Source organism: Ammospiza nelsoni, chromosome 1 (assembly GCF_027579445.1).
Source record: "Ammospiza nelsoni isolate bAmmNel1 chromosome 1, bAmmNel1.pri, whole genome shotgun sequence".
NCBI classification, from domain to species: Eukaryota; Metazoa; Chordata; class Aves; order Passeriformes; family Passerellidae; genus Ammospiza; species Ammospiza nelsoni.
The window spans coordinates 24,499,486-24,511,535 of record NC_080633.1 but is presented as its reverse complement, the minus strand read 5'-3'; the positions used below and the strand labels follow the sequence as shown (position 1 = coordinate 24,511,535).

Sequence of the window (12,050 nt, the reverse complement as noted above, 5' to 3'; positions counted from 1 at the left end):
TTTTATCTACTTCAAGATTTTTTTTCTCATTCCTACAAAGAGCACAGTTCAAAACATCCCACATGCATGTCACTCAGTCCAATTTCCAGCTTCACTGACCATTCATTAGAGGTTAATGAATGTGTTTTAATTATTCATACAATTCCCTTCTTTCAAATGCAGAAAACTGAAATTTAATACAGAAATGACTGTCAACCTAAAGACATGAGATAAGAGCACCCAAGTTCATGGGAACTAATAATACAGAATCTTCAACAGAGCCTACCAGCTTAGAGTCTGCACACTCACCCAGGCAACCAAAGCTAATCAATTTACTGCCTCAAAAAAAAGTCTCTAGAGATATTATCCCATCATTTCCCATTATTGAAGACATAGATCTTAAAAAGCATGGACAGGCATAGAAAAAAAATTCCCCAATCTCTTTACCTGATTAATTCATTTGCAAGAGTCTCAGATATAGGCTTTATCAAAAAATAATATTTGTAAAAAAAATAAATGGCCAAGAATTTTATGTCCTAATTTTCTTGTGAGCAAGCAAGATTTTAAACCTCATCTACACTCTCCTTGAACCTCCTGGTCTAGCTTTTTTTCCACATTAATTCTGGTATTTAGGTCTTAACTCAGTACCTTAAGAAATATAACTTGATCTTCAAGGAAAATTAAAATGTGATCCACATTGGCTGTTTGCCTATTGTTACCCTGTGAAAAGAAACAGTTCATGTTTCAGCTTCCCCAGGGTTAAGTCACCAAAAGCTGGCTGAAAGTACAGCTTGTGCCTATGGCCTAACAGCACCTCTGTTATAGATAATGCCATTTCTTTTATACCTAGGGGAGTTAAGAACAGGAAGATATAACAAACTTCTCAACACCAGGCACTGAGACAGAGCAGAACCCAAATCAAAGCTCAGGATGACTCTGTGACCTGGCTGCTGTGGTATGCAGTAGTTCCAAGGTGTTCCCACTGGGGCAGCCTTTCTCCCAGCCAGGGTAGCCACAAACACCAAGAGCTCTCCTGGCACACAAGGCAAAAGAACTCGTGCATCACCAGAGCCCTGCATCTCACTGCAGACATTTTGAGCACTTGAAGGCAGAAGTAAACACCCCACTAAAAATAAACAGAACTCAGCATGAAGGTCTGAGAAGGAAAGGCATTTTTGAACAGCAGAGACACCAGCATAGCACTGGGATGCATCTGCAAGAGGGGAAAGAAGAGCTAATGGCATTACAGCCATGACACACCACTACTATTCCTGGCAAATATTTTCTCTAGTGAAATGTAGCACATTATAAACCACCCATGACCACTCAGCTGGTTGGAACATTTGGCTGCTTAAATATTCTAACTGTGCTGGAGGAGACAGCTGAACTAGCAGCTCAGGGCCAAGAATTACCCCCAGGTCAAACTCATTTACATAAATTACATTTTCCTACACTTCTGGAAATAAATGGTCCTGAAAACTCACAGATGCTTAGTACTGTGCTAAAAACTGCATCAGGCATTTGAATTCCTGCATTTCTTGCGGTCCAAAGTTTGAAGAGGACAGCAAGCTCTCCCAGAGCAAGCTACATTTTCACCAGGGTGCCTTTCCCCTGCATTTCAGCTTGATCCACCCATGCCCTGACCCAGGAGTGCTGTACATTCAAAACAGGTATGCTCCCCAGCAGCCAGGGCAGCAAGCATGACTATCCATGAGCCTTTCCTTAAGGGCAAGAGCAACATGCTCCACCAAGTGTCCAACCTGCAATGCTTTCAGTGTTCTGGGCTGTGCTGCAGCTCCTCTCCAGCAGGCTCAGGTGTGGCACTTCCTGCAGACCACACATGAGCAGCACACACAGGCAGTGGCAGAGGGAGCAGAGCAGTAACTCAGGTGTGCCCCGAGCTCAGAATGTGACCTTGTCCTCAATGGACACCCGTTACTCCCACAAGCAAACATCTCCACACCACTTACCCAGGCTGCAGTGCCAGTGACAAGGATAGCAGAGAAACCAGGGGAATGTGGCTTTTTGTTCAATTTTACCATTCTTTTCTTGTAGTCCCTTACATTGCACACAAAGCTCTGTGTGTGTATGTATTTCCATAATAATATAAGGATGAATTTCAAGGAACACATATTCGTGGTGCATATTCCAAATGCCATCCCTGCAGCTCTCAGATAGCAGCCCCAGGATAATTTTCCTTTGCAAGGATCCTTTTTATTTTTAGGCTGAAGTGACATTTCTTTTTTATTGTTTATTGAAATACAATGAATGGGATGACTTTCTATGTATGAATAAAATTACTAGTGATATAGGGCAGGAAATATATACAGGTACAAACTCTGGATTTATTTGTAAGAAAGATCTTCAGAAAAACCTGCAGTCGTTTTGCACATCTGATCATTCATTTTGTTCTTAGCGACAAGAGGTACCTCCCTGTATCTCTTCCCCTAGATCCTCAGCTCGCTTGGATATTTTGTTTTTCAAAGATCAACACATTTAGACAGACACTTGACAACTTTAAATCTGACAATATTGAAATCTGTGCAAGATAATCCACAAATCTGTACATCTCTGTAACACAGATCTGTACATCTCTGCTATGAAAGTAGATTTTCTTTTCACACGTGTATCCAGAGCTTCAGACCAAGCCAGCACAGGTGAGGTATACTGTAGAGAATAAGAGCCAAGCAGACTCAAGTTTAGTTCACATACAACCATTTTTAATTTAGCTTATACATACAAAGTCTCTGGGACTGGACAGAATACTCCACAAAATTAAGCACTGGATCCACAACACAAAACCTAAGGTTACTAATGTCATCATTTCTTTCTCAGACATGTGTTTTATCATATGGCATGCTATTGATTTATGCCTATTTTAAAAAAACTAAAACACGTGTTTGTGAAGCCCTGAGTATTAGCTAAAGATGCTGTTCCACATAACACTTCATGATCTCATGGATGAACAGGAGATCCTTAAAAACCAACTCTCTGCTGTGATGAAAACCAGCTCTGGCAGTGCAAAAACAACTCACAAATATCCTTAAATAGCCATCAAGCACAGAAACCTTGCTGCTTGTGAATTGAATTATTTCCATATTTGTACCATAATCCCACTGTCAGTGCAATGTTTAGCCTTTATCCTATGCTGTTTCAAACAGTGGTTAAAAATAAAAAAGATACCATTAAGAATAAAATAAATCTGCATTTTTTGGACCATCTCCATTTGTGTCATTTACACTATAGCAGGTCTTAAACAGGAAAAGACCCCAAATAGATCACTTTCACGGCAAGAAGAGGGGATCCTTAGAGTTTTTGCATTCTGTGACACAATAAAAGCACAACTCACATCTACAGTTTTGCATTTGGTATCTATCCCAAAACATACCTTTATCGTTCACATCTGAAAAAAATTCAGAGGGAGGCAAACCTTTCACAGAAGCTTTGAGGCAGCCATTGATCACACATCCTCTTTTGTCCCCTAAGGGCATAAGGGCAAAGAAGGGAGCCTGTTCTTTCAGTGAACACAAGCTGTAATCTACACACCACATCCAGGGCTTGCTAAGCAGATCTGGACAGAGCCTGGTTTTTCCCACTGAAGATCAGAAGAAAGCCAAGTTTTTATTGTACACACGGGAAGACCCTTAGGCATGTGGGAAAAATGGAATATGGAACAGTCAATTACCTGAAAATGTAGCTACTTGCCTGAAATCATGTCATACCCATGTTCCACCCTGTTGAGCAGTAGAATTCACACCTCCAGGGGCTGCTCTGTGTACTGTCCCACCAGCTGATCCAAGAAGGTCTTTTCCATATGCTTTGAATAATTAAACCTATACCAAAGCAAGGACCTCAATCATACATCAGGGCCATACAAGCAATCAGCTGGCTTCCTGCTATTTTCATCCCAGTTCCTTGCTTTTTGGAAGGACAGTGTCACCATGAGATATAGCTGAGAGAAGCTGACAGTAGGAAAGCCAGTTGTGTGCTGTCAGTGGAGTGCAGGTACAGACTTTGTCTAACCAGACTTGAAAAACTGCTCATCTATGTTCCAGGTGAGTGTGACTAATATCAGAGGACCTGGACACCAGGATTTAGTCTTCATCAGGCTAAAGAAGGATTGCAGATGCCCACTTCTGCACTGCTGGTTAGTCTTCTTGGAGACTGAAGCCAATTTTCTTCTATTATCAAAGTTTTGCAAAATACTCCTCTAAAACATAAAGGATATTTAAGTTATATTCTCTACTGCAGAAAAAGCAGTATTAGGCTTATTGCAGAGGAGAACAAAGATGCACAGAGATGGTCAAAATCAATTTTATACAAAAAATCTCATATCAGAGGGTGGCAACTACCGAACATATCCTTAGTGAGATAACAATTCAGCACTCAATGAAAACTTAGCTTCATTAGCCAGTCAGAACCAACCAATATATAGAATATTCTGAATTAGAACACACCCACAAGGATCAATGAGTCCAACACCTGATTTCACACAGGGCAACCTAAAAACATGTATCTAAGAGTGTATGTAGGCCATTTAGCTATGTAGCTTCTTGCTTGGCATCAATCCTGGGTAGCAAGGATTTGTTTGGGAGCTTACTTAAAAATAACAAGTCAAACTATAGATATACTACAACAAAATCACTCCTGATTGTGGCTTATGCAATTGCTCACCTTGACCCTGCATTCCAATGATAATACTTCTACCTTTTGGTAAACACTAAAATTACAGTGACCTAAGCAGCTCAGGAGAAATTAAATGTGTTCAGCTCACCAAATCTCTGGTAAAGATATTTGAATTTCTTATTTCATCCAGGGGAAGAAAATGGAACGATATTTTACACTAATAGTCTCCAATATGTTTCTGTTTCTTCCAAGAGCTCTCGCTCAGGATTTGACTCCAGGGCAGACAGGCTGACGCAGAAGTGCACACTTTCATCTGTCCCACCTTTTTAATTAGGATTAAAGTGATTCAGCTTCAACATATATGGTGACAAACCTCTAAGCAAGATTTAAACAGAACTAGGCAAGACAGCATGGTCAATAAAGAACAGTGTAAATTTTGTTTTAAATCTTATTTCCTTTGAAATACAGATAAACAAGGAAGCTGAATACCACACAGTCAATGTTTAAAATGTAAACTCTATTATTATTCTAAAATTGTATACAGGCTTTCTCTAAACTCACACAATGATGCTCAGTACACTTCTGAAGAGGAAATCAGGCCACAGAAAAGAACAATCATGATGACTCCATGAGGCAACTTTCTGTCACTGCAGTACTGCTGATATTCACTAACTCCTGGTTCCCTCATGTCTGAACTAATGAACAATGGCAAGTATGAATCCCAAACTAAGAATTCAGCATGCTGCACACACCAGTGGATTGCAGCCCCTGTAATTAATTTTACCTATTAGCTCAAAGCTCCTTTAAAATGGTCAGACAGCACTCCAGAAAGTCGACTGTGTAATAAAAAATAAAATTCCTGAAAATTTACATACTGAAAACCAAAGGTAAAGCAGAAAATTTCAGTGAAGTCAGTGATGCTCTGACAAATTGATTTCCAGGACACATATGCAATCAAGCCATTTTACTTTGCTCAAGATCACTCAGGATGCAACAGCAAAGCAGGAAACAGGAAGACTATCTTAGTATCAATCCAAAACTTCGGTCAGAAAAACATTCCTCTGATTCCCTGGCATTATTGCTGGCATTTTGCATTGCTGAATTGGAAAAACAAAGTCTCACAAACAAATTGTATTAGCATACAATGTTTATTATCTTCTATTAATCTGAAGTCAATCATTTTGATATGACTAAATTAATTCTGAAATAAACAGACATTTTTAAATACATATGAAGATGATGGGCTCCAACATGAGAGTACTTAGTTGGTCTGCACTCTTAATCCACATGCAGGATACATAGATCAAATTATTATACATATCCTTTCACTTTACACTGAACTATAATACAGCACAATTTCTGGAGGTGAAAGCAGGGAGGAAAGAAATCATATTTTCAAGTAGCCCTTTTATTTAAAAAGAGCATCAGTGATATATTAAACCATTGTGTTTCTGATTTTGATTTTACTTACAGTATACACTTTCGTAGAACATACAGCTCATCAATGACACACAGTGGCCCTTCACTAAGGGCAAGTAATCAAAAAAAAAAAAAAAAGAAAAAAAAAGAAAAACAACAGAAAATAATTCTACAGATTAGAAAAGTCATATTTTAGACCAATTTCACTTCAGAGTGTCTCCAATGTTGCTAGGAAAGGTCATGCACAACATTTCTAATGTTGTCATTAGTCCATGAGAGAAATGTCTGCATGCTTCACATGTCAGAAAGAAAGCAGCTTTCTCCAGTTATCTCTTAGGCCTGTCTGTGTCATCAATGGTAGCTAACAGCTTCTGTCTTGCCTTTTTGTTGATGTAGGTGCCCAGACAAATATTCACCAGATTGGTCAGCTGCTTAGTGGAATATTCCTGGCAAACAAAACCAGATCAAGTTAGGGCAGAATAAAACACCAGACAAAGACAGAAAATTTTAAAATACACAGACATACTCAGTGTGGATTTCACAACTGATAGAAGCATCAGTACACAGGGAAGATTTAAAGCTGTAGTGCAGTCATGTCTGGATAGTTTTCATAGTTGAGGCAGAGGACAAAACTGTATTTTGCTACATGGTGGCTTATAATGGAAAATGCTTATGACTTTAAAAGTACTGGAAAGAGTTCACATAAAGTAAGTCTGTGAACATGTACATAAATCAATTTTTAATGTGTTTTCCATTCTTTGGGAGGCTTGGTGGGAAAACGTATGCAAATGATTAAGCTTTCAACACAAAACCTTTTTTTTTTTTTTACAAACTGTGATAAATGTTGGTGATCTTTTTTATTTTGACTTCCCATTTCCAATAAGCTTCTAAATGCCTCTGTCTGCAGAGTCTCCAAATGATTTTGATTTCAGTGTATGATAAAGGAGGAAAAAGTGTCAAAAATGTGAAGAAAACAATTCTTAACACCTGAGAAAATATCATATTTGCCAGTAATACCTTTATGTCTTAACAATATCCAAAACATAGCTTCCACCAACGTGTTTTAAAAAAGAGTTTTTCCCTGTAGGTCATCAAACCCCATAACTCACAATCTCTCTTGGGTCTCCAGGCAATACAAGGAAAATTCACTCAGACTTTTTTCTTTCCTCCATTTCTAGTGGGATTTAATCCCAAAATACAGATTTCAAGTGCTTCACTTTAAAAGACTTTTTACTTCAAAGAAGGGTATCCCCAATAGCATGTGACATTACTTACAAAGATCTGTTATAATTGTTAGTCATGCTAGAGTGAAAGCATCTGAATATTTTCAAAACACAAATATAGACTTATCTCAGCAAGAAATTCTGATTAAGCATTATATCATATCATTCATATCATAAAGTTGAACATATCCATGCACACATACACTTATATTTATACTGCTTCTATTATAATAAACATTATTATAATAATATTTATTATAATGAAACTTTATAATATGTACATATTTTAATATATGCCTATATTCATTTTTAACACGTAAAATAATTGATTATTTATAGTTGTTAGGATGTTTTTATCATCAGGGTGAATTTTCTCAATAGAGAGGGAAAGAATGCAAATTTAACTCTTACCCTATGTTCTTTTATCCAGGATTCCATGTCATTTTCTGTCAGGTAGTATGCTTTAATGTAGGTTTCCACAAATTCTTTATCTGGAATAGGCCTAATGTCTGTTAACTTTTCTAGTTTCATTAAGAATTGTTGAAAATCCAGTTGCATCAAGGCACGTCCTTCATTACTGCACTTCTTTACATTAGCATAACTAAAAAGAGAAATGGTGAAAAGCAGAACTTAGAAGGAAATAAAAATTAATTTTGCTCCTCAAAATTAATTAGTAATTACTTAACTTAGTATTTTGAAGCTTGAGGAGGAGCAAAGTTATGGTTTTAAGTCAAAAGCAGACAACAGCTTCTCTTAGGATGTCTGCTGCAGAGTTTTATTTGCATTAGTACAACACATTTTAGCCCAGTTATTGAACAGAACCCCACTGTACCCAGTGAAACTTAGAAAAATCGCACCCTCCTCTCCTAAAAGCCACAAAAAAATCCCACATTGAACAATTTACTATAAGTTAGAGTAAATTAAACCAATGCTAATTAGCACACTGGACAGTGGTTTCAAGTGATCACAACCACTGGAGTTTCAAAGGTACCAGAGCAGCTTTAGGAATGGTTACCAGGAGCTTCCTGAACCAAGTGGGAGCAGCAAAGACACAAAGCTACTTGTTCAAAAAAAACCACAGCAGCCAGAGGATGAAGGGTGGCAGCACTGGCACATCTCTGTGAGAAGTAGAGGATTTAATGAGAACAGGTTGACAGGAAATTAGTGACAGGTTAGAGGAGACAGTAGGTGAGTTTAATGGCAGGGTAACACTAGCAATGATCACAGTGGAGTGATAGGCAACAAACAAGGAAAACAATTTTTGCAGTTCTTCAAATGGATAAGGAACTGCATTTGTCAAGATCAAAGGAAGTGACACTGCAATGCCCTTAAGAACACCAATTTCAACTGTGTACAGGGTCAGGGGCACAGTGACTTGAGAGACTTAAACCAGCTCATCCACCAGCTGCTCCCACAAGTGAGAACCCTGCCCCACTCTTCCCCTGTACCAAATCCAAAATAAGCTCAGTTTTTCACTGTTTCACAAAGTTAATCCTAATTATTATACACTCCCTAGATTATTAGGTTTGATACAGAAGAGGCAGCAGAAACATGCAGGTGGATGCACAGCAAGGTCAGGTTAAGAATATGAAGAAATATCATACTTAGAGTTGGTACACAGAAAGAATTTGCAGAATGCAAAAGTAACAGAGGCAAAAAGAAAGAGGGCCAAGGCAAAAGTCCTCTGGAGCTTCATAGAAGACTAGTAGATGATTTTCAGTTGGCTTAAGAAGCCAGCAGGGAAACAGGAGAGAGCACAGAACTAGGAGATAGGGAAGGACTAAATTTAAAGAAAGATATAGCTGACTGCAGGGGAGGCAATTCTTCATTCAGTGAAGAGCCTGATGAAAGTAATTTCAGTTAACTGGATGAGTCTTAAAAAGCCTTCATGGCTTTTAACTCCATACATTCATTGAATGCAGAGATAAAAGAAGTTACACATTCAGAGAGTCAGCTATTCAGAACACTTTCCTTTCCTTTTCACCGTGGGAAAAGAACCTACAAGATACATAAAAATAACAGAACTGGCCAAGAATAAGAAATTACAGGCAAATATTTGGGAGAAGATGATAATGAGTACTTTATACACTCTCAGAAATGGTACAGGACAAAGTATATCAGGAAAGTATTCCTAATCCAACCTGCTTAGGCAAAAGTAAAGGTCAAAGTTTCATGGAAAGTCACAAATATGAACCTAAACTGTGGCATGGAGCAAGACATATGAGTGATGATCTTCACAGATAAGGATTAAATGGTTCATCAACACTGAAGCCACAAAAGATGAATGAGATGTGATGTAAGAAAAGGAAACAAGTTGAAAACAAACACAAAGGCTGAGGTAGAGGAGGTTAATAGTGATTGACAGTGTTATCAACTTGAAAGGCAAGGGGAACTGAGAGGAGAAGAGTTAGGCCTTTGATTCACTTTCTTTTATTTGAAAGTAGAAAATAAAATTTAAAAAAGAGGAGCTAGTTGTATAGACCACGTATTATATGAATAGGAATTGAGAAGTCAGAGACAGACCATGCATAGATGTTGTTACCCTGAACATGAAATTGTGAGACTGCTAGAGACTGCAAAAGGATGATGGCATGAAAAAAATGAGCAGGAGATTAAAAAATGATGGCTTTATGGAAGCAGATGATTCTCAATAGGTAGCTAACACTTGGAGAAGAAGGGTGTTTTGTTGAGGTCCTCATTTAGAGCAGACAGCAGGAGACTGGGATGGAAAGAAGTAAAATAGGCAGTAGGGAATGAATAGGCTAAAGATAACCAGGAAAGAAGTATGGAAACATGTAGAGGGAGTGGAAGACAGCACATATTCAATGATGCAGAAGTAGCTCTGGTAAGAGCCCAATCATATGTAGCCCAATCATATGGGACAAAACCATAAAAACAAATTCAGGGAATGAAAAGTCTACAATACTCAGGCTACAAAATCGATTCCAAAAAGAATGGGACACTGATCACAAGAGCAAGGGATGAGCAAGGTGTAGGTTCCTGACAAAGGTGCTTGTGCAAGCCAACTAAGACATCTCTCTGTTCTTGATGAATTTGAAAAAATCATGTTCCATTGCTACTTTAAGAAAACTGATAGTGCTGATAACTCCATCTTTCTTTCTTGTCAAGGATAAATGGCATCACCATGGAAGTACTGACAATTATATTGCAACTTCTTTCTTTGGTCTGCTGCAAATGATAATTTTCATATAGAAGTTTCTTTGAAGGAGTGCTGCATTTTCATATACATTAGTAAAACATTCATCGTCATTCTTCAGCAGTATCTAGGATCAAGACCACCCTCTTTGGGCTTAATGCTGCACCAGATTGTGAAACAACTGCTAAGGAGTGTGTTAAGCACTGATAGTTTTTAGGGTCCCCAAAAGCACATGAACTCACAACAACACTATAAAATTGGAACTTTTAACTCAATAAAATTTTTAACTCTATAAAATAAACATTATCATTATAGACATACTTATCCCAAAGCAAGACCTTCATAATTACTTACCCTTCCACAAGGGTTCTATTGGCCAAGCGTATGCAGTGCTCCCAAAGGATGTTGGAGACTGGCAATGGAATACGGACTCTCTTAGAAACATCACTCAACCTCCTGTTAAATTCTTCAAATTCCTAATAGAACATAAAAGATGTTTATTCCTTAAGGTAAAAGCAGATCACATCTGTACATCCAACAACTGCAACAACTAATTAAAAATGTACACGAAAGAGAATACTGAAAAGTAAGAGCAAAGAAGAGAGGCTTCATAGGCACAGATTGTAGACAACTCAAAGTGTAAAGTAGAAAACATTTCACTTTCTAGTATATCACTCACAACCTTACCTCAGTGAATTTTTTTAAAGGAACTGTTGCTCTGTTCCCCAGAACCACAGTTCTCTGTGAAACTGACACTTCTGAAAATGAACCAAGCAGCTTATCCTTCAAATGCCATTTTCATTGCCTTACTCCCTAAATTCATATTTAACTTCTTTAAGTCAAAATTCAGCCACTGAAGGAAATTCAGTGATGATCTCTTTATCCCTCTAAATACCCACCCCCACCGGCTTTCAAAGAGAAGCTCAGAAACACTATAACCCCTTTTCATTCTTCAACCTTTCACATTAGGTAATTCCTCAGTGCTTCAGAAGGAGCTGAGAGAAGCCACTGAAAGAGGCCAAATCCAACAGTTTAGGACCACACAGCAGCACTAGGTAACAGTTCAGGTTAAAAGAAGGCACCTGTTTCCACACAAATAATTAATGGCCTGGATGGATTTCAGCTGGTATTTTGAGTGAGAAACTAGTCATAACTGGATGCAATTACTGCTACAAAGATTTTTGTGACTTAAAGTGAAACAGAAGTCCTCTGCCAATGATTAAAGCCTTTATCATATAAAAAGTATCAAATTACTTCAATGTCAAGCAGAATGGTAATGAGCTCCTCTGTATAACCAGCAAAAGTAATTTGCAGTGCAGTCTTTTAAGATTATACTTGCCCAACAGAGATTTTATTTCCAAGGCTGTTAATCTAGGGTTTTTTTCCTTTTCTTCTTACAGACTCTCTTAAAAATTCAGTAAGTGAAGAAAGTCAGAAGAGAACCACAGTAACCAACTGGCATTTACCACAAATTTTCTGAAAGATTAATTTGGCAACACAATGTCATGCTTTAACTGGTATACAATTCATTCTTCTGAAGATGAAGATGTCTAATGCTCCATAACCTATTTCTTCAACCATCTTCTTTCCCCATTTTATCTGCTTCCAACATACTATGACTGAATGTAGAACTTTGTGTATGCGTG

At 38.0% G+C, this 12,050-nt stretch overlaps 1 protein-coding gene across 1 annotated transcript in view; it reads right to left on the bottom strand.

Annotated features, from left to right (window-relative positions):
* Window positions 1–5,734: 5,734 nt before the first annotated feature.
* The window catches only part of VPS50 (VPS50 subunit of EARP/GARPII complex), an 81,770-nt gene continuing 75,454 nt past the window's right edge, over window positions 5,735–12,050 (bottom strand). Inside the window, exons 26-28 of the mRNA XM_059469364.1 lie at window positions 10,759–10,880; window positions 7,659–7,848; window positions 5,735–6,470 (exon numbers count right to left, since the gene is read on the bottom strand). Of these exons, the coding sequence (XP_059325347.1) occupies window positions 6,351–6,470; window positions 7,659–7,848; window positions 10,759–10,880 (432 nt within the window). The 3' untranslated portion in view covers window positions 5,735–6,350. The remainder of the gene's footprint in view (window positions 6,471–7,658; window positions 7,849–10,758; window positions 10,881–12,050) is intronic.